Source organism: Scleropages formosus, chromosome 2 (assembly GCF_900964775.1).
Source record: "Scleropages formosus chromosome 2, fSclFor1.1, whole genome shotgun sequence".
NCBI classification, from domain to species: domain Eukaryota; kingdom Metazoa; phylum Chordata; class Actinopteri; order Osteoglossiformes; family Osteoglossidae; genus Scleropages; species Scleropages formosus.
Window position 1 is genome coordinate 36,208,683 of NC_041807.1, and position 21,367 is coordinate 36,230,049.

At 45.0% G+C, this 21,367-nt stretch overlaps 1 protein-coding gene across 3 annotated transcripts; it reads left to right on the top strand.

Moving 5' to 3' along the window:
- Positions 1-3,628: 3,628 nt before the first annotated feature.
- On the top strand, positions 3,629-20,682 carry znf362b (zinc finger protein 362b). Of its 3 annotated transcripts, none has more exons than XM_029249625.1 (9): positions 3,629-3,837; positions 9,231-9,294; positions 10,872-11,118; positions 11,446-11,571; positions 13,290-13,617; positions 14,757-14,981; positions 15,965-16,043; positions 16,845-17,003; positions 18,663-20,682. In XM_029249625.1, exons 2-9 carry the CDS (start codon positions 9,232-9,234, stop codon positions 18,777-18,779), a joined length of 1,344 nt encoding a protein of 447 aa, XP_029105458.1. In that variant the 5' UTR covers positions 3,629-3,837; position 9,231; the 3' UTR covers positions 18,780-20,682. The 3 variants fall into 3 exon arrangements, with proteins under 3 accessions (XP_029105458.1, XP_029105459.1, XP_029105457.1); XM_029249624.1 differs by lacking the exon at positions 3,629-3,837 and adding an exon at positions 3,844-4,132; XM_029249626.1 differs by lacking the exon at positions 9,231-9,294 and having other exon boundaries at positions 3,630-3,837.
- Positions 20,683-21,367: the final 685 nt, after the last annotated feature.

A 21,367-nucleotide genomic window follows, 5' to 3' on the forward strand; every position in this document is an offset into this window, starting at 1 on the left:
CCGTCCTGGGTGTGTCCCCTCCCCTTCCGGCCCTACGCCCTGTGCCACCGGGTAGGCTCCGGTTCCCCGCGACCCCATATGGGACGAGCGGTTCTGAAAATGTGTGTGTGTGTGTGTGTGTGTAGTTCTCGTGGAAGAAAAGAAAAAAAAAAAGATTGGTTCCTGGACCAAAAATATCATTTCGAAATTATCTTCTATTTCTTTTCAGTTTGTCTTCATCTTTCCTTGCAGTCTTTCCCACCACCGTTTGCCTTTTTTTAAATCAGCTTTTTCTGAGATATACTGAAAATGTGGTTCAAAGATGGTTTCGCAAAAATAAAGTTCATAAGTTCACTGCCTTTGTCTTTCACTCCGCACAAGACATGAATTCTATGCTGTTAGGGACGCTCTGCAGCATTGCGATAAACGTCTGACGTAAGATCATCTTCATATGGTGGCCACATGAAGGCTTTAGTTACACTAGTGATCATTGTTTTCAGAGTGATGTCTTAGAGGCTCATGCATTAGATTTAGCCAGAAAACAGCTAGACTGACATCACCAAGTGACAAAAATCCTTTGGGTTTGGGACACCAAGTCTGCGTCTCTGTCCCAGAGAGTGTGGTACAAGCCATTTGTACAGAATAAAATCCCCACTGTGGAAGTAAAATGACCACGTAACAAAATAGGCCTATTGATAAAAAAACGGAAATATATTTCATATGCCAACGTAAAGGTTTTTCGCTGTATGGGGACAAGTCGTGTAAAGTATGACTGTTCAGCAGAAGACCTCATGAGGATGCTGTGCAACACGACCTCAGATATGTAGGAGAAAGAAGTGACTATTTATGCCGATGGTTGCCGTTGTTCTTTTTTCCAGCGCTTCCATAAAGTTTTTAGCTTATAATATTGCAGTGCAACAGTCCAGGTTCAAAGTTGCCGAATGCCAGGGACCTGAACGTGACCGCTCTTAAGTTACACGTCCTCTTGGGCCAGCACTGTTAAATCAGTGTTTCAAGCTGTGCTTGAACTGCACGTGATTCCCATGCTCACCCTCAGAGGTGACCATGGCAAGTAGAACCGCATCTGTAACTAGGGAGGGAGATGTGTTGATGGTGGGAGTCAGCGGGCAGCCCCATGCCCACAAGAGAGTCGGCTACGGGTCCCTCCTTTGAAGAGAGAACAGCAGCAGCAGCGAGTCACGCCGCAGCAGAACATCTTTTTTTACTTTTCATGCCAAGTGTCGTCAGTGAAAACAGCTGCGGTCAGGCTGATGCGTTTATGGAAAGAGTGGCCCACGCTCACTTGTAAAGCATAGCTTCAGCACTGTCTTGAACAAGTTAAAATATGATCCATTTCATCAAAGGCATTTCCAGACTCCAGTGTCACCCAAGATGATTTCTTCTCAAGGGCTTTAGAAATGAATAGGCTGACCAGCCCCAGTGGTCAGCCTAGAATTCCGAGCGCTGGGACCAAGGAACCCTCCTCTCCTGCCCATCTGGGCAGTGGGCAACGTGACGCGGCTTCTCTAAAACCAGGTTGCCCTTTACTGTGAGCATGTTGCGGTAGCAGAGGCAGTGACCTTTTTTTAACAGATCGTTGAAAAATAGGCAGAAAGTCGCACCACCCAAGATTTCGAAAGACCACGATGTGCTCTGTGAGTTCAGCATCCACCTGTTTCACTTCCTGGTACCACAAACATCTTGAAAGCAGCATGTCTGGAGAGATACGGAGACCAGCGTCAAGTGCATGACGGCTCTGGCTCTGCACCCGCTCCAAAGTACGTTATTTGTTTAGGTGATGCCATCATCAGGCACATGGGGAACTGAACAAGAGGGAATGCCCGAGGGAACACTGTAACATTACTGGCCAAGCCATGGAGAAAGAAAGCAGTGGAACTTGGACTTTTTCAGTTATGTGCAGAGATGGTCTCTGAAAAAAAGATGATGGCTGGAGGTCTTGCTGGAAAGTCCTGTGTTGTGTTAATAAGCACATGTCACCACAGCATTTTTGAAGAGTCCCTTAAAGGACCCCAGTTATGAACCAAATGTATTATAGCTTTGACCACTAGGTGTCACTGTATATTACTTGAAGGCACCACTGTGACAAATATTAAGTATGCTTTTATATGAAAAACAATACAATAATACAATTTAAAAAAAAAAAAAAACTGTAAATCCATGCTGCATCTGGGCTGGGACAGTGAATCCAAACCAAAGAGCGATTTTTCAGAGAGAGAGAGAGAGAGAGAGAGAGATTCCCGTTTTCCCCCAAAGAAGCAATCCATAAAACAATCAATCCCGATTTTTGTTCATCTGCTGTTTGTATTGAAATCACATTCTCCAATGCATTTTTTATTTATATTTCAACAAAGCAGCTTAATATGGCGAACGAGTTATTTTTCTGAGGGAAAATAATTAATCGTTTTGCTGACATCTTGAAAAAAAAAATGTGTGGTCTTTAATGGATAATTATCTCTTTTCCTTGTCTTTCTGTACATCCCTTGACAGGCATGATAAATAAAAATAAAAATGTTCTAAAAAATGCTTGTCTCTTTTTTTTTGACAAAGCAGCCCAAGATACAATAAAACAAGGTCTTTATCTAATAAGAACTGCCATTCCATGCCATACCCTGTCATTCTGTGCCCAAAAGACTGGACCTGCTGCTCTTCTCATGACAATATGTAATTTACCACTGCAGTGTTGTATATATACAGAATTTACTGAAACTACACACACACACGCACAGAGGGTCTGATTATATACATATGTCTAGAGAGATATACACACAAATATACAGAGATTACACAAAAATAGAGACATATCTGTAAATGTATGGCTAATTAGATAATTAATCTTTTTGCTGATTTCATACAGCTTGGTGATAAACCCACTTCTGTTAATGCAGGATTACTGAGCTCATCGGGAGTTTACGATTAATTAGGCAACCGGTTATGCAATTTTAGTGATCGCTTATGTCTCAGATCTACCGGCTTATGCGAGGTTATAGCAATGAGATGTATTCTGAAATATCAAAAAGTGGAGTTTGCTTCATGTGAAAAATATATGTATTTAGCGCAGTGCATTATAGAAACACACTTCAAAGAACTCCGCTGGTTCAAAAGAATTTTCTTAAGGCGTATTATCGTATGGTGATTGACGACACTTTAGTTTATTAATAATCCCCTTCGTGGAACAAATAGGTCGCTGCTACACAGACCGAAATGGGACGATGTTGATGTCATATTCCTTGGATTTATTAGTCATGCTTTCTATCGCAGCAGAGGGAACTGAAAGGTCCGCACGCGCGCAGCTTTTTGGCGGGTATTAATTATGTGCGCACGACTGTCCGACCGGGCGGCCCGTAACAGAAGAAGAGATGAGAAAACGATATAATAAAACGAAGCACGTGTATGATAATAATGGGGTACAAAATAAGAAAGAAAGAGAGAGAGAAAGAAAGAAAGAAAAAGGTCGGATGCGGACGCGGACACGCAGAGCGCACATCCCGTCCGCACGCGCACAGTAGCTCTTTTGTTTCTCGTCACGTCGCGTCCTCATCCGCTCGCGCGTCAAGCGCAACATTACCGCGCTGCGCACGTGCCGACCGAGCGGGTGGGGGCGGGAGAGCCGCGGACGTTCCGGAGGCGCCGAAGCCGTTCTCGGCGCCGCCGAGCGCGCGCGCACCCGCGCGCGCGCGAGGACAATGCTCGCACGCGCACGCCTGCAGCACCCAGAAGTGAACGGCAGGCGACCCGGAAGATGTGAAGCGGCAGCGAAGCCAGGCACAAACGGCGTCGCGACCTTTTTATAACGTACTGCGCGAGTGCAAGACGACAGAGCCGCCGGCCGCCTGCAAGGTCAGTGTGCAGCAGTCGCCCTCCTTTTTCGGCGCGTGGCCCGCGTTCGGCCCGCTTCGGCCCGCTTCCGAATGCGCTGCATCGCATCCCCCCCCGCTGCCGCCGCCGCCGCTGCTACTGCTCCCTTCCTTCCTTCCCTTCGGTCGCGGAAGAAAAGTTGGAAATGACAAACAAAAAAAAAAAAAGAAAATGGTACATCATGCAAAGCGCATATTTCTGCAAAACGGAACTCGCGTGAATTACTAAATACTGGCGATAAGATCCGTCTTAGGTCTGCGCTGCCAACACTGTGAATGTAAGTAAGGCGGACGGACGCGCCTAGGAGGTGTCGCTTTGCAAGGCATGATTGTTATAGGAAGTGTCTGGGGTTTTTTTTTTTTTTTTTTAACCGGGCTATTCAAACCCGCTTTTCTTCGTAAACAATCGCTGATGCTCTTTATGCAAATGACCCGGTGCGACATTGACGCCTCGCGCGCGCTCGGACCCGCGTCCTTTTATCGAGGCCAATTGTGACGAATTTTTTTTTTTTTTTCTTTCCTCCTTCTACTTGTTTTGATCTGCAGAATATGGCGTCCAATCCTTATAAAAATAAAGACGGGGCTGCCATTTTTGTTTTCCTTTTGTCTGGAAATTGTAATAAAAGTGTGCGGGAATGCGGCACGTGCCGAGCTCGCGGCTTCTTCTTGCTGCGCCAGTCGAACATTCGCGTCTTTAATCGAACGTCCGCTTTTTGCGCCCTGAGTTAGTTTGCGCGCGGTTTGCGCCGCGGGACTTTGAGAGTTGGGCAACTTTTGTTGCACTTGTGCGCTGTGGACGTTTTACTGCGTTTACCATGGCATTATTAGCGCCGCAGCAGAATAACTGTGTCGTTAATGAAGAGTGAAGCAAACTATCACATTAAGTCGATTAAATTCACTTTGGCAAATTAAATGACTATTTCCAAAATATGAACTAATTTTTTTTCCTCATCTCAATTTAGATCAAAGTATGAGTTGCAGACTTTTTTGGAAACGCTTGAGATTCTGTTTTAAAAGTCGGAGAAACGAAAATAAAAAATAATTTTTAAAAAGCTCGGTGGTGCCGAAATGCACAATTGTTTGCCGTTGCTCCTTAGTGACACAAAGTTAAATTTGACAAATTTGCTGTTATCCGGATTCAGTGATCTAAATGGTCATGGTACTTTTTATTAATAGTAGAGCGCTGAGAATTGTATGTGTAGGAAGTACCCTATATATTTATATTTACAATTCTGTATACGTTATCTTTTAAATAAATACGCTCTTTTTGCTTCTAAAGCAGCAGATTATCCAGTAATGGGAAAAATACTAGAAAATTATTCCAGCAGACATTGCACATTGCTCATTTCTAAAACCACTTTTAAACCTTTAAAATAAAGGCATGATAAATTTAGTCGTTATGATTAATCCCCAATATGAACAAGTAGTTTTCTGTAATTCCTGTTGTTCTTCCTTTTTATTTTGTCACTTTCATAGTGGCCCCATAACCTCAGTATTGATGCCCCACCTCCGTCTCGTTCAGATACGGTATTACAGTTGCTCCATACCTGGTTGAGATAATCAACATGCCCTAAATGAAAGAAATCACATGCATCTATGGTAAGATTAAATAATACCCTAAAGCTACTAGACATTATCCCAGGAAAAACACTGGAAGCACTAAATTCGGGTAGTCGATGCGGAACGAAGTACCGTGATGAGAATCATTAATGCTGGTAACTGGCTAACTGGTGACGTTTTCAATTATTACATAAAGACCTGTTGAAAATGTTCAGTAGCGTTCCAATGTTGTCCATCTCATCGCACGGGGTGTGTATCCATTAACTATCGTTAACACGTTCAAACTTGGGTCACGGTGGTCCGGAGCTTATCGCAGAAACACGCGGCACAAGGCTGCGCCGTATACACGTTTACGTTTCTTCATTTAGCGGATGCTTTTTCGTTATTTACAATGTAGCTTTACCCAATCTACGTTACCGTGCTAGGTACACTACACTAAACTTCCCGCAATCGTATGGCACAGCAATGTAACACACACGGCGCAGGCAGTTTAGAGTCGCCGGTCTGTCCGAAACACATGTCTTTGGACTGTGGGAGGAAACCAGAGCACCCGGAGAAAACCCACACAGACGCAGGGAGAACGCGCAAGCTCTAACGGACCGTGGGGATCGAACCCACGTCGGAATGTACGGTCCAGATGCTGTGAGGCAGCACGGCTACCCACTGCACCACCATGCTTCCACCAGGATATGTATGGCATAAATACAGCTTAATAAACATATTTATCAGATACAGATGGTCTTTGCTCCACAATGCCCCACTTTACGTTGTTTTGCGGATACTTCGCTTTTTATTTGTGACCACATCTCACTATAAATCTCTCTAATAACACAGATGTTACTGTACATTGAGTTAAAATAGTCTTGTACAATTATAAAACGGTGTCCTGAAAATCCAGTGCTTGTGTACAAACTAGCAGATGTGATTCCCGCCCACTAAGTGAGAGTGACAACGTAACAATTTGCCCTTAATATCGAATAAAGAGAAAACAAGCATGTCTAAATATATGTGCAATTCCCTTTGTGATGGGAAGGAAATTTTTTTGGGGTTGGGTTTACAGGTAAATGTCTTTTACAGTACACGTGTGAATGTGCTTTCTACCGTGGTGACAAGATGTTTGCTGCTGCCTCCTGTTATGACTGCCTTCGATCTCCTCTGCTACAATAATCTGCATGCAGCATCCAAAAAAATGCCTGGCTGCAGTAACTGTTACTTATTATTACATCAGTACAGTAGTGAAGAATTAGAATGGAAGGCTATCAAATGCAGTAATAATTACATAAGAAGGGTAAGGTAAGGGTAAAGTGTAATTGATCAGTGTTTTCTGCGCTCCGTACATCACACGCTGTCCATCTCCATGGAGCAGTTTGTTGTCTCCGGTTTGCATCATTTGCGACACTTGCCTTTTTTTTTTTTTTTGTGTGTAGTTTAGATTCATTCACCATGACCTAACTTTTTATATTTCCTTTATTCATTTCAAATATACATACATACACACACTGTCTGAAACCGCTTGTCCCAAGCGGGGAGCCGGAGCCTAACCCGGCAACGCATGGTGTAGGGCTGGAGGGGGACGGGACGCCAGTCCATCGCAAGGCACCCCAAGCGGGACTCGAACCCCAGACCCGCTAGAGAGCAGGACCCGATCAAACTCACTGCACCACCCCAGCCCCGTTTCAAATATATTGTTTAATCATCCCAGGTATCTTTAAAAGTTCACCAAACAGAAAGGGCTGATTGGATCTGAATGCTTTCCATTGTTTATTATAGGAAGATATTATAGATCTAAATGTAGGATCATAAGACAGCTGGTAGCATAGTAGTTAGAGCTGCTGCCTTTCACTCCAAAGGTTGTAGGTTTGATCCCCACCTCTGACCGTAGTACCTAGATCTCTAAAAACCCTACTTACCCTAAGTTGCTCCAGTAAAATTACCCAACTGTATAAATGGGTAAATAATTGTAACCTTAACAATATAAGTTGCTTTGGAGAAAAACATCAGCTAAACGAATAAATGTCGATACTACGTATATTATAGAGGCCACTTGTTATTATGCACACCGGTGACATACAGACACAATCTTTACTTTTCTAAGGGCATTTTTGACACTACCTTACCACAGCCTGTTTTAGTGGATTTAGAAGCATGTTTTTAAATTTTACTGTAAGGAAATTGTTCAGATTCTTCGAAATGGGAGAGTTTGTCGTTCTTCGAGGGGTTTTGCCGTTTTTAACTCGTGCCGGGCGTCGCCGAATTACTTCCGTTATTGTCCTCATTTAGACTTCCTTTTAGTTCTACGCCATTTGTAAGACCTTACGACTGGTGTTCCTTCTAGGTTTTCTTCTTGCATTATTCATTGGAACTCGAAGAAAATTAATTGGTTAATTAAATCCGTTCACCGGTGAGCGATTTGGGGCCCGAAGCAACTGCAGTTCATCGCCCTGTGCTGGGTTTTTTTTTTTTTTTGGAATGCATAGGTGCTAGAAAGCCACCGGGGATGCTTCGTTCCCCTTCAGTGCTCATTAAGGAATCGGTTAAACTTAATTGAGCCGATAATAATTGGAAACGGCAGCTTATTTTTGTCAGAAATGGCGAAGATGCCCGATGAGGGTCTGCAAGCTGTCCCGTCTCTAAAGCGGCTCCGATGACCCGTCTGCAATTCCGACGCTCCCTCCCCCTCCCTCCATCCCATTGGAAAAGAGGGCGGAGCCAAAGGGACAGGAATCGGATGTGTGTCGGCAACCGTCATCTATCCCCCTTGCGTGTCGTCTCTAGAGCCAGCAGAGCGTCTCGGGGAACAAGTGCAAGTTCCAGCAAATTCTCTCTTTCGATACCACATCCAGGAGCTCCGCCATAAAAGATACTCAGTCGCCAGGAAATATTCTTCTGCATTTTGTTTGTTGTGTGTATCTGGGTTTGGGGTTTTTTTTTTTTTTTTTTTTTTAAATTAATCATATCTACAGTAAGAATAAACATGTATGAAGATGCATGAATATCACTTGAATAATTATGCTATTGTTCTTGGAGTATTTAAAAAAAAAAAAAGGGCTGCTGAAAGTATTTAATAAAATGCATTTATATATAACACACTTTTTTTTTTTTTAATAAATATTTTTCTGGCACGCACTGTCATTGTAGTCCTCCCTGTCGATGTGCGGTGTAGAAATAAGAACAGTCACAGTGTCGCAGGCCTATTTAAAGTTAAAGATTGTCATCTCCCCAGGAAAAAAAAAAAAGAAACAGAATTTTTGAGCAATTTCGAAGAAGCCGAGGCTTTAGTGGGATGATAATTTTTGTGCGAAATGCCCTTGGATGTGTGGGGTTCTGAGCGTCTCTCGAAATAAAAGGCTGTCTGTGAAGAGGAATAATCACGACCTCTCGAGCGTCGCCGTCTCCGGCGAGACGTTCGCGGCTTTCAATTTCCGCCTTTGAGAATATTCTGCTGAATCAAGTAAACAGAAGCCGAGGCCCCTTTTCATGTCTTCTGTGTTGAAAACTTCACCGTTTCCTGCAAGTGGAAATACATGTAAATCAAATTCTGAGATACACTCATCTTAACCACTGTTGATATATATGACGTATAATTTTTTTTTGTGCTCCTAAGTTTTGGGATTAATGAAGAATAGTTGTTGAACTGAGTGGAATCAATGAGTAATACCACAAGTAAATTTTTAATCACAGCAAAAAGAAAAAAAGATGAAAAAACCTGAAGTGCTACAGGATTGTTTAAGCACAGTGATTCCACGAAGCACATTTACACACCTGCCTGTTATTGTCTGGGTAATGAACGAAAAATCCTTGTCTCCTATGTCTCAGGATGGCAGAGCCTCGATTTAATAATCCATATTTCTGGCCGCCGCCTCCCTCCATGCCTGGCCAGGTGAGAACTTCCGTCCTCCGTCAGGCCCTCTCCCCATAGGGACTGTAAAATCTTCTCTTATTGCAGGTATTAGGATGACGATCATGGTGATTTTTGGGTACCGGTCTGAAGTCAAGAGGATGCTTGAGAACTTCCGGACATGAGGAGACGGGTGTCTCCACGCCGTACGGGGGTGGACGTATGGCAAAGAGCGTAAAACGTGACCGGTGAAGCGGGTCTCACGGGTGCTTCTTCTCGGAGCATCCTGGAAAATCGGGCTAGAGAAGCACCTTTTGCAGCAAAGGCTTGGGAAGTTCTTGCGGTGAAAGCTCAACGAGCGAAACCCATATTCGTATTATAATTTGAAGAAAAGGGGAAAAAAAAATCGTGTGCAAAGCAGTCGTCGGTTCTACTTGGAATTTCCGCATCATTAGAAATTCTTGGGCAAGTGGAATAATTTCTGGGTGTCACTCACTTTTGAAAGCAAATGCGGAAAGACTGTATCGTAAAGGCTGTTATTAATAGTGGAGTTTTGTTACCGGTTCGGGTCTAAGAGTTATGATTGCGATCGCTTGAACCGCAGGATACTTTCGCTGCTCTGGTGACGAATGATGAATCTTGGCCACGTTTTTCCTCAGCCGTCTGTCGCTACGGCTCTTGTACAGGTAGAGCTCGTCGACCGCGTCGCAAGACCGCTCGCCGAACGCGTTTCGGCCACGGCGGCGTACCCCTTACGGCTGTCGAACGTGGCTTTCGCATTCACGCGTTCCGTACTTAATTTGTACGTATCTCCTGGAAACGACACCGGCGTGCAGGAAACTGTCGCCATGGTGGATTTTCTACCGCGTCACAGCTATTTCGCCGCGCCGCAGATGTAGATTTCATCGTATGGTTCACCGCGCCGCTGGCACTCGAGTCGCGATCGTGGCGATTGACGCATGCCGGACCGTTACTCTTTTTTTCCTTTTCAAGCTTTGCAGACTTGACGTGGTTTTTTGGCATCGTTTTCGTCCTCGCGCCGTAGCTTCTTTTTCCGAATGGCCGGATCGGGTAAAAGTTCGCAGACGAAGCGTAAAACGGAACGGCGATCTGCGCAATTGTTACCCGGCGGCCTTTTCTTCGTCGAGGGAAAGAAAGTGTTCCAAACTCTTGTCCCGGTCCAGTTAAGACCCCGGCGGAGATGCGTCACCGGTGTTTGAAATTGCAGAAAATAAAAATGAAAAATTGTGTTCGGTCAAAAACGTTCCGGAGAAACGGCACTCGGTTTGGGAAAAGAAACGAAGATCCTTTGAAATTGTTCCGTTTTCCACGGAAGAAAAATGAGATGCGTGATTGATTGGTTTTGAACATTTGCTCCCCAAGTTTTCATAGCGAAATACGCGTTTTCAAAGCGTCCCATCCCACCGTGACGTTGGTCATAGCGGCTAAAACGTGAAACGTGTTCGGCATCGTGGATTAATTTCAGTTGTCGTCTAAATTTGTACCTGTATTTAACACAGTACTTTGTCTCTCTGCCTCTTACATTTCACTCTGCTGCTGTTTTTGTTAATTGTGCGTTTTTCCATATGTTGAGCTGCTGTTTGTCTCGACTCTTTCAGCTAGATAACCTCGTGCTGATCAATAAGATTAAAGAGCAGCTGATGGCGGAGAAGATCAGGCCTCCACACCTGCCGCACACTTCCGTTCCCTCCCAGCAGCCCCTGCTGGTCCCCGGCTCGCCCTCGGAAGGCGGCCAGCACGCCGTGCCTGTGCCCAAGCTCCAGCAGGTGGCGACTCTCCACTCGCACGGCTCGTCGCAGCCCGACATCGCCTTGCATGCTCGCCCCGCCTCCAGCACTGTGACAGGTACTGGTGCCTGCCTGGCGCTGCCCGTTCGCGGGAGCGCCGTGGCGCCGGCGGCGCCGGCGTTCCGGAACGTTCCGCGGAGCCGCGTCTGCGGCCGCGCCCGTTTCGCTGCTTCGCCGGCACAAATCCGAAACGGCGTACGGCTGCGGACCCCCCCCCCAACCCCCACCCCCCACGTTGCCGGATTTGAAGTGGGAACCTCGCGGCGCTAGTTGTTGAGGCCACTCGTGACAGGGCTTGGAGGAGCGGAGAAACGTCCACCGCGATGTGCGTCTCGTGCGTGCGCGTATTGCCCGTAAACCTGTTTTTCCTCCCCATCTGCAACAGGCCTTATTCTCGGTGATGTAAACTTGAATCTGGACGATAAGTCGGCGTTGAAAGCGAAGGGACTGCGAGAAGACTGGCATCTGCGGCAGATTGTAGACCAGCCCTCGAGAATGAACCACATTTCAGGTAACGTCCGGACGTGTCTTTGGCGCGGGGTGCTTCCTTTCGCATTTCCTATTTTAATACAGCTTTCGCACGCGATGCTCCGTCTTCAAACTTGCGCTGGCTCCTCGGCTTAGGGGCCAAATTGAGACGGGAATTCGCTGTCTTCGGAGTTCGGTTTGTCATTCAAAATCACTCCCGCTACTACGTCATAATCAACAGCAAGTTAATACAGAGTTCCCTCGACTTACTTACAGATCACGTTATGTGAAAGTCTAGGCTATAGTTATAACGAACAATAAATACAGTTTCCTTCCCCCCCCCCCCCTTTTTTTTTTTTATTTTATTTTATTAAATAACGGCTTAGAACAGGAGGGTGGTGCGGTGGCGCAGCGGGTTTCTCCGAGTCCTGCTTTCTGGTGGGTCTGGGGTTCGAGGCTTGGGGTGCCATGCTGCGAACTGGCGTCCCGTCCTGGGTGTGTCCCCTCCCCCTCCAGCCTTGCGCCCTGTGCTGCTGGGTTAGGCTCCTGTTCGCCGCGACCCCACTCGGGACAAGCGGCATCGGCCGCTGTGTTTGTGTGTGTGTGTGGGTTTGAAGCAGGGGTCTCAAACTCATAAATGTCAGAGATCCAACCGCAGCTCTCATGCTCAGCATGGGGGACAGCGCAGTCCTTCCGCTCACCAGTGATGTAACAGGGAAACAACAATTTTAAACCCTTCTCTTTCACATTTGAGCATTTACACACACACACACACACACACACACACACACACACACGTACATATGACATCTGACATCATATTCTTTCATAACTGCTATTCTTCGTTCAGGCAGGTGGCGTATCCATTATACTTGCCAAGAAAAGGTACATTTTTCTTGAAATTGTCCCAGCTCAAGATCGGCCTTTCTTTTTCGTTTCGAAAGGGCCTCCCTGTAAGGGAAACCTAGCTGTTAACTTCCGAACAGGGTGTAGCTGAGGAGGCTTTGCTTAGTTTTAAAAAGCAGAACAATGATGGGCACTGAAAGCACACGCAGCAAAGCGCTTTGTTCAATGTCAGCGTGGTTTCAAGCAAACGAGTTTACTCACGGGCGGGATGCGTTGGCCTCCTCGCGTCGTCTTTTGTGCCGGTATTGACCCACGGGCCCGGTAGTTTGAGACCCCTGGTTCAGAGCCATCAGCTTGCAATTGAAGGACATGGGTTCTGATCCCATTCCTGCTGTACTTTCCATGAAAATAACCAACTCTATAAATTGGTAAGAAATTAAGTTTAGTTTGCAAACCTGACATTGTAAATTGTCGAGAATAAAAGTAATGACCCAAAATAAAAATATGAAGTCCCTGCAAACTCCCGTTCGTTGCCGACTGCTGGAACAATTTATTCTCTAATCACCAACTCTCAAGGCACCAGTTATGGAAAGGAAATGAGTTGAATGGGGTCCCGCCCTAATATTCTGTTTCGGTGCGTTTTACCGCCATCTGTTGGCCGGCTGCATGAACACGGGTTGCGTTTGTTCCTCTGCGAAGAGAAATTTTGAGAGGCATTTAAAAAAAAATACCAGATAGCATTCATAATTTTAGAACATAGTCATAACCGGACTGCCACAGTACTTACTTATAGGACCATTTATTTAAAAAGAAACCGAAAAATTGACAGTTCAGGGGTCGAGGTGGCTTAATCGGGCCAATGCTTTGAGATGCGCGTGTGTTTTAGGAGCAGTTTGTTTTTTGCCCGTCCCGCAGGTCTCTCGCTGTCGTCTCGCAACGCCAGCCACAACACCTCAGAGGCGATCACCCCCACCACGCCCACCTCCAGCAGCCAGAACCGAATGGGTGGAGCGCCGTCCCAGAATGTCATTTCCGGATTAGCCAGCGGTGCGGGAATGGAGCCTCTCAAGAACGGGGGCCTGGCAGGGTTGCTGGGGCCGCCACCCAAAATGCCGCGCGGACGCAAGAAGATCAAGGCGGAGAACGGCTCCGGGCCTCTGCTGGTCGTGCCGTATCCCATTCTGGCCGCGGGCACCGACCAGTCCGCGGTCACCATTACGGCCAAGGAGGGGAAAACCTACAGGTGAGGAAGTTGCGCTTCGCTCCACGGCTGACGCCGCACACTCTGCCGGGTCCTAACCGGATACGCCGTCCTCGTCACCGGTGGCGGGAAGGTTCTCGGGAATAAAATCGTTCTTGACCGAACCTGGCGACGAAACGGAAGCGAGTCGTTACTGGCGATCGGTGCGATCCATTTCCTGAGCTAAGACAAGTGATAGACTCTATTTCTGATATCAGTCTAAGAAGAAAGTGAGCCGGAAAAGAAAAAATTAGTCTTATCTGTGCTTGGGGCAACTCTTTGGCACCTTGAGGAGTACCTGTCACAACCCCCCGCTCCATTGCTGACCGCAGACTGCGAAGTTTTAGCCGGAGGCCGCGTCTTTGAAGCTTTTGAGGGTTCGCTGGCTCGGTCAGGTTTCCCTGGATAAATTATTAATCGATAATTAATAGGCTTGATGTGTAGAAATATACGAGAACCATCTCGGCGGGCTTCCAGTTCGGATGGTCTGACGGAGAAACATGACAGGATGTTTGAGAGCAACCGGTCAGTACAGCGCAGCTTTACGTCACTTATTATGGCTGAATGTAAAAAAAAAAGTTTTATTGTTTAAAGTTTAAAATGTGTTTTTCCCGCAGTTTGGTGGGCTGAGGTGTGTTTGTGAAGAGGAGGTTTTTATTATGCAGTGGTTTGATGTAGGGGCAGTACGTGGCCTAGTGATCGGAGCGGCATCAGGTCACGGGTTCATATCCCACCTCCTGCTCCAATACACCTGATCAAGGTGTTTAGCCCGAATTGATGCAGTAAAAATTACCCTGCTGGACCGATGGGTAAGACATTGTCATTTGGAGGAAATAGTTGGCTAAGTGATTTGAGAAACATCTAGAAGGTGTAAGGAGCTTCTTTGGCCACCAGGGGGTGATAGTGAAGAACGAGAACATTTTATTGTCTGCCAGACTAGTAATAGAATCCTTAGCTTGACTCTTGACTCTCATACACATTGAATAATTTCTCTTTGTGTTTCTTTTCCTGCAGTCTGTCTTTGATAGGCCATATATGTGTGTGTGTGTGTGTGTGTGTGTTCTCACGGTGGGTCCCTAACAGCCCCACAGAGGTAGTATGTGACTCGCACGCCCGCACACACACTTTTGCGTGCCACGCAGGTGCAAGGTGTGCCCGCTGACCTTCTTCAGCAAGTCGGACATGCAGATCCACTCCAAGTCGCACACGGAGGCCAAGCCGCACAAGTGCCCCCACTGCTCCAAGTCGTTCGCCAGCGCCTCCTACCTGGCCCAGCACCTGCGCATACACCTGGACGTGAAGCCCTACCACTGCTCCTACTGCGAGAGGTCCTTCCGCCAGCTCTCCCACCTGCAGCAGCACACCAGGTCGGCGCTCTCGGTCAGCCCGCGTCTCGCATCTGCTCTCGCCATGTTGTTCCTGTCGGTGGCCAGCAGGGGGCGCAGTTACCGTTGCACGCTAAGCCACGAGGAAATTCAAATGTTCAGATGCGGTATGTGTAGGAGAAAGGAGTTTACCGTGTTATTTACCGCCTTTCCTGTGATCGCATTCCTTTTTTGTAGTGTTCCCCGCATCATTTCGCTTGGACTGTTGATTTTTGAGCGAGAAATGACCTTAAATAAAGTTAGTTATTGAGGTAGGAAGGGGGCAGTTTAGAAGAGTTGTCTACATGGATTGAATGATTTATTGAAATAAAGTGCGGAAGAAACGCATGTATGAGTAATAACTTGAAAAGTAAAAGCCACAGGAAATTTCTTTGGTTTGCTCTGTTCCGGTGTTCGGCTTTACCTCTTTCTTTTTAAACCACCATCAAGGTAAGTAGGTCAGAGACAGAAGTCCTGTCCCTTTTCTGTAGCGCCATCTTCTGGCCAAAGTGTGGTTGTGCTGTATTTCTGGCCTTGTCATAATAAGGTGTGATGTGTCACATAAATACAGACCAATAATTTTACTACGGAGTACCCTGGTGTGCAGTGATCGCCTGCTGCTGAGCAAAATCATAAGGAAACGCGTTACTGCTCCGGTGCACGACTGACAGCCCGATTCGTGTTGACCAAACCTTCTCTTCGCTTTCAATCTAAGCTGCTCTTATAATTTTCCTCGTGTTTAAGGGGGTTTTCGGCTGATTTCGTGCTGCCGAAACACCGTTTCTTCCTGGACTGTCGTCACACGATTGTTCTCTTGTGATCTTGGCAGCACTTCCGATATCAGGAAACATCATCGCTGTGAAATGTGTTGCGCCTCAGGTGTTTCTTGTTTTACGTGCTTTATTGTATATAACAATAGGTTCTTACAAGTCTCCACCATTGATGTTGTTTGTTTTTTTTTTTTTTTCCCTTTTCTTTAATTTAAGAATTCATACAGGCGATCGACCATATAAATGCGCCCATCCCGGATGCGAAAAGGCCTTCACCCAGCTCTCGAACCTTCAGGTGCTTACAGGGGGGTTGGAACGGGTTGAGTTTGAGTTCGCCGCCTTGACATACTATGAAACGCATGAAATGTGTTCAAAGATGCAAATACCACGTTTGGTGGATACGTTCACTCATTTTTATTGGGAAATACGAGTTAACGGCGCTCATGAGAAATAGCATATGTGACTGTCGTACTTTTAAAGCGCCAAGTATTGCAGCGGTTAAGGACATGGACTTGTAACCGGAAGGTTGCAGGTTCACATTCCACTCTACTTGGTGCTGTAGTGGATGCAGTATCTTTAATCAAAGCTACTTACCCAGAAGGAAAAAAAAATGTATGCATGGGTCATGCGTGGCATAAAAGTGTCAGCTAATGAACAGTTAAGAATGAATAACACTATTTATTTTTTTGCCTTTTCCATTCAGCTTTGTTAGCTTAGTCATGCTTTTTGGCGTTCATACTATGTGTCAGTTTTTAGAAAATTTAGAAAAGTGTTCCATGTTCTTGAAACCTGCACATTTTGACACCGGGTTCCAAGCATCGAACATTTCGGTACCTGTAATTTAGTACTTCCTAGAATGTTCTGGTGCCTTCTAGAATCTTCCAGTGGCTTTAAAGTACCAAGCTAAAAGAGACACTCTAGAAGAACTGGTGGCATTTTTGCAATCAGGAAACCTTAATCATAATCAATACAAAAATGGACATAACTAAGAACTTTGGGGAAAAAAAATGTAGTTACTTTGTGTAATTTGTCATCTTCAGCCTTGTAGCGAGCGCGGTCGTTCTGAGACGGTCTCGTCTTTTCTCTCCCCGTGCAGTCGCACCAGAGGCAGCACAACAAAGACAAGCCGTACAAGTGTCCGAACTGCTACCGGGCCTACGCGGACTCGGCCTCGCTGCAGATCCACCTCTCGGCGCACGCCATCAAAAACGGCAAGGCGTTCTGCTGCAGCGTGTGCGGCCGGGCGTACACCTCCGTGAGTAGCGTCGCTCGGCGGGACGCTTCCCGCCCCTCCGCGCGCATCGGCGCACCGTTGTTTCCGCGCGTCTTAACCCTCCCGCACGTTGCGCGTTCCCGTGTGCGGACATCTGTCAGAGTTGCGCCTTAACCTGTCCGCAGTTATACGTCCGTATCCGTAAGTGCCGCGCAGCCTCCGAAATGTCTGCATTAACGTATTGCTGTCGAAATATACGAGAACCATCTTGGAAGTACTCGTTTTAGATAAAATGGTACGTAACCGAGACGGTACGAGAACAGCGCCTGGGAAGACGGATCTCGGATGACATCCGACTGAACCGTGAGCGCGGATCCTCTCGGCGGCTGTTAAAACGTAACCGGGGTGAAAAAGGTTATTTTACTGGTTTAACAGGTTCGTACCGAGTGAAATACTTGGGTTTGTCGGCGAGTTTCACTTAAAGTTGATCTCGCGTAGATGATGTAGAAATGCGTTGCAAAAAACGTCGCTTATCGTAGTACCAGAGACACTGTGGTTTCGGGTGACATATCGCCCTAAACCATCGAGAAAAATAAGCGCGAACAAACAGGAAAAGCTACGTCTTTTGAGATCCTGTCACGGTGTAGCGTTTTACTCCGACACAGAGGGTCCTTTTTGCCTCTCTTTCGCTCTGTTCTCTCAGGGCGGTTCAGTCCAGCTGAGCAGTATCAATATGGACTAGTTCATAATCGGACGAAAGGGAAATTCAAAGCTCTGTGCATATTTTCCCGTTTCTACGGCTGAGTATGTCGCTGTGCGTGTTGCGCCATTTGTGCCACATGCCGTTTCCTGCCCATGTAGAATATTCAGTATGTAAAGCGCACGGGCTCCTCCGCTCACAAGCATAATTGGGAGTGGAAGTCTGTTCGTTACGCCAAAGTCACTTTTAGCCACATAGTCGCAATCAGTAAAAGTTTTTAATAAAGCAGGTTTCCCTCAAATTTTTCATTAGTTAAGTTTTGTGAAAATGTTGATTGTACATAAAGTAAAAATATTTTGAAAGACTTTTGATTTTACGTTTTGCTTAGTTCCAAGATAGATTAAAACTAATTTAAAATTACTTGAAGAAAAAATGTCGTCTCTGCGAGCTCGCGTTCAGTGCCGATTGTTGACTGAATCACCCGCGAACGTGGGAAATGCACTTGTTTCCCTTTTTTTCCCCATTATCGACATAGAACATCATACTCGCCGACTAACCTAGCCATAAACGCCAAGGGATTGAGTAGAACTAATTTGGTCCCGTATTCTGTTGTGTTTGGCTGTTTTACTGCCACCTATTGGCTGGAGGCAGAAGTGCAGATTGTTTGCTCAGCTACAGACAAAAATTTTAAAAAATAAATAATTAACATTAGAATTTCTGAAAATGCTTAACTTGACTTGATAAAATGGTATTTAATGCTGAGATCATGGCTCTGGAGCCATTTGGTGCACGGCCTGCCGTTGTGAAGACGCGTTCGAAAAGCAGTCTCGGCTGTTGTGTCGATGCTGCCTAAACAAATAAACGGATTAAAGGCCAAATTTTTCCCTGCATGGTAATTTACATCCTGTCAGTCAGGCTCTCTCTCATTTGGTATCTGTACATAAACCGTTGTGAGATCGCCCCATCAAGTCATCTTCCATTTGCCCTGGTTGTGTTTTCAGGAGACCTACCTGACAAAGCACATGTCCAAGCACACGGTGGTGGAGCATCTGGTGAGCCAGCATTCCCCGCAGCGGACAGACTCCCCGAACATCCCCATCCGCATCGCGCTCATCTGAGCGCCGTCTCCGCACAGGGCCGGCGAGCTCCCGCCTCCCCCCCCACCCCCCCAAGCCCAAGTACTCGGTGCTCTTGTTTGTTCCAAAAAAAAAATGTGCCCGACAGCAACTTTTTACCGAGAATCAGCTCCCTTTTTTTGTGTGATTATGAGGAGAAATCCAAAAAGATTCTAGAGCACTTTTCATGTTTTAGTCTTGTTGTGTTGGTCTTTAAAGACGAAACAAACACAAGTATTTTCTAAGGCAGCTAAGGGTTGTCATAGTGCATAGTATATTACAAGTACTTTTACCGCATTTAAAAACACTTGGTTCTTTTTCCCATTTGTATAATAAGTCTCTCTTAATTTCTTTGCATTATGGTGAATTAAAAAAATTGTATCCGAGCGAAGACACATTAAGTAAGAGCTAAACTGACCAAGAGCAAGTTTTTTTCCCGTAGTAAGAATGTGGTGTCGTCCACTGCTTTAAATAGGCCAGCCGAAAATATTAAAAAGAAGCAATGAATATTTTTTTAAGTCTTCGAGCAAATAGCAACTGTGACAATGACATGAACTGACATGCTTTCGGGGAAGGGATGTCGATTTCTTGCCTGTTCTGCTCTCAATCTCTCTTTATGCAGCCCTGTATAATGGAGACGCTGCAGACGGGTTCGTACACCTGACTGGCTCTTAGTAGCAGCTTCATATTTTAAATACATCCGTATGTATGTTCCATTTAGTGGCATTTGAATCTCTGCATGTTTCTGCGAACATGTTTCTTTACGTAGCTACTGTAACTTGATTGTGAATATTTTTTTTTTTGTTTGTTTGTTTTATTAAATGTATTCATCTTTGTGACTGTTTTCAGCGATCAGTCCTAATCAGTATTGGCAAATCCAACAGAACTTTATAAATGTTTTGGGGAACATTTATAAAAATATGGATTTAACTTTTTTTTTTCTTTCTTTTTTTCCCCCCGAAAGAGAAAGTTTGAATGCTGAATGACACTAATATATTTGACTGGTGTTCGTAAGAGCATAGAAAGAGTTATGCTGGTTTTAATTGTCTAATGACAAGTGGAGGCAGCAAGAAAAGGGTTTTTAATGTCGAGAAAAAAAACGTCAGCTATCGGACTTCACGGAAGTACACGTTTGAGGCGTCCCTTTGAGCGCATCGGGCACTTAGGGGAACCTCGGCACGTTCGCATGTTGTTCTGTAAATTCGGTTCGGTCAGATTGGCGTGGCCGTAATCAACTCTGACTGACATGTTCGGGCAAGCGTCACTTTAACAGTAATAACAGATGGTGACATTAAAAGGTAAAGGGAAAAAAAAAAAAATTTCCTTGGATGTACTGCAAAGCATCGCCACAATGGTTTCTCCAATTGAGACTTTGTTTACATATTCTGTATATTTTCTTTTGAATAAAACTGCCAACAAAAACAGACCCTCTTTTTTAAATGGAGTAAATGGGAATATGTATGTTTATGCTTTAAAAAGAAAAAAAGAAAAAAAGAAAAAAAAACCTTATTACTGTTTTGTAATTCAAATTTTAAGACCAGACTTCTGTTTTGGGTTTCCAGATAAATTCTGTACAGTTGTGTATAAAAGACTTCCTTCATAATCCTTTTACTCTCATGTTTAGATATTAATAATTTGTTATTTTTATACACATTTAAGCCTTAACTATGTTACTGTATGACCATATTTACTTCCCCCTCCCCACATTGTTTGCTGTTCTGTACGTAGTACTGTTAGCATGGAATATACTGTAAATACTCTAACAGTTAACCCATTTTCTATATTAAAATCATTATATAGCTCTGTATACTGATTTTTTTTTTTCCCCCCTCCATTTTCTCTTGAATAGTGGTTTCGAAGGTAAATGACGGCGTGGGTTCAGTTAGCGCTCAAACGATGTCGTCTGTGAGAAAAGAACAGTGAAAAAGGAAATGGTAAAACAATTTATACGTCTTTATTTAATAAATGCAGACTTAAATCATTGTTTGTAAATTGGTTAGAACAAGGCTGTGGCTTTGATTTTTAACTCATGGGGAAAGTGCTTTTTCAGCGCCATTAACAAATACAGGTGGCTTTAAATATTTGGCAAGTGGGAACTCATTTCGTGGCCTCCGGTTAAACCGCAAGGAATTTCTCACCGCAGGAAGAGAGCAAATGACACACTGTCTAGATTTGAAAAGTAAATAACCACCTCCATAGCAAACAGTTAAATGCTCAGATATGAAAACAGTTACCTACCTTTTGGTGCATTGTTAGGGAACAGGCTTTCGGTTAAGCTTGTGGTTTTATTCACAACCGCAAACACACAAATCTTTTCTTTACGTGCAAAGACTTTGCTACACTAACTTTTTCCACATAGAAAAAAAATTTTTCATTCAATAAATCAATCTGTGCTCGCTGAAACATTTACATTTAGTCATTCAGCAGATACTTGTCCCCCAAAAGTGCTTTTCGCTGTAGACAATAATGCTATATGTCACAATAGCATCAGTCCTCCATGAAGCTGTTTCACTTTTTTTTTTTTTTAATAACATATTCTTGTAGATGCAGAATGTGCAAGAAATTTAAAATCAATACAACACTCAGTCCTC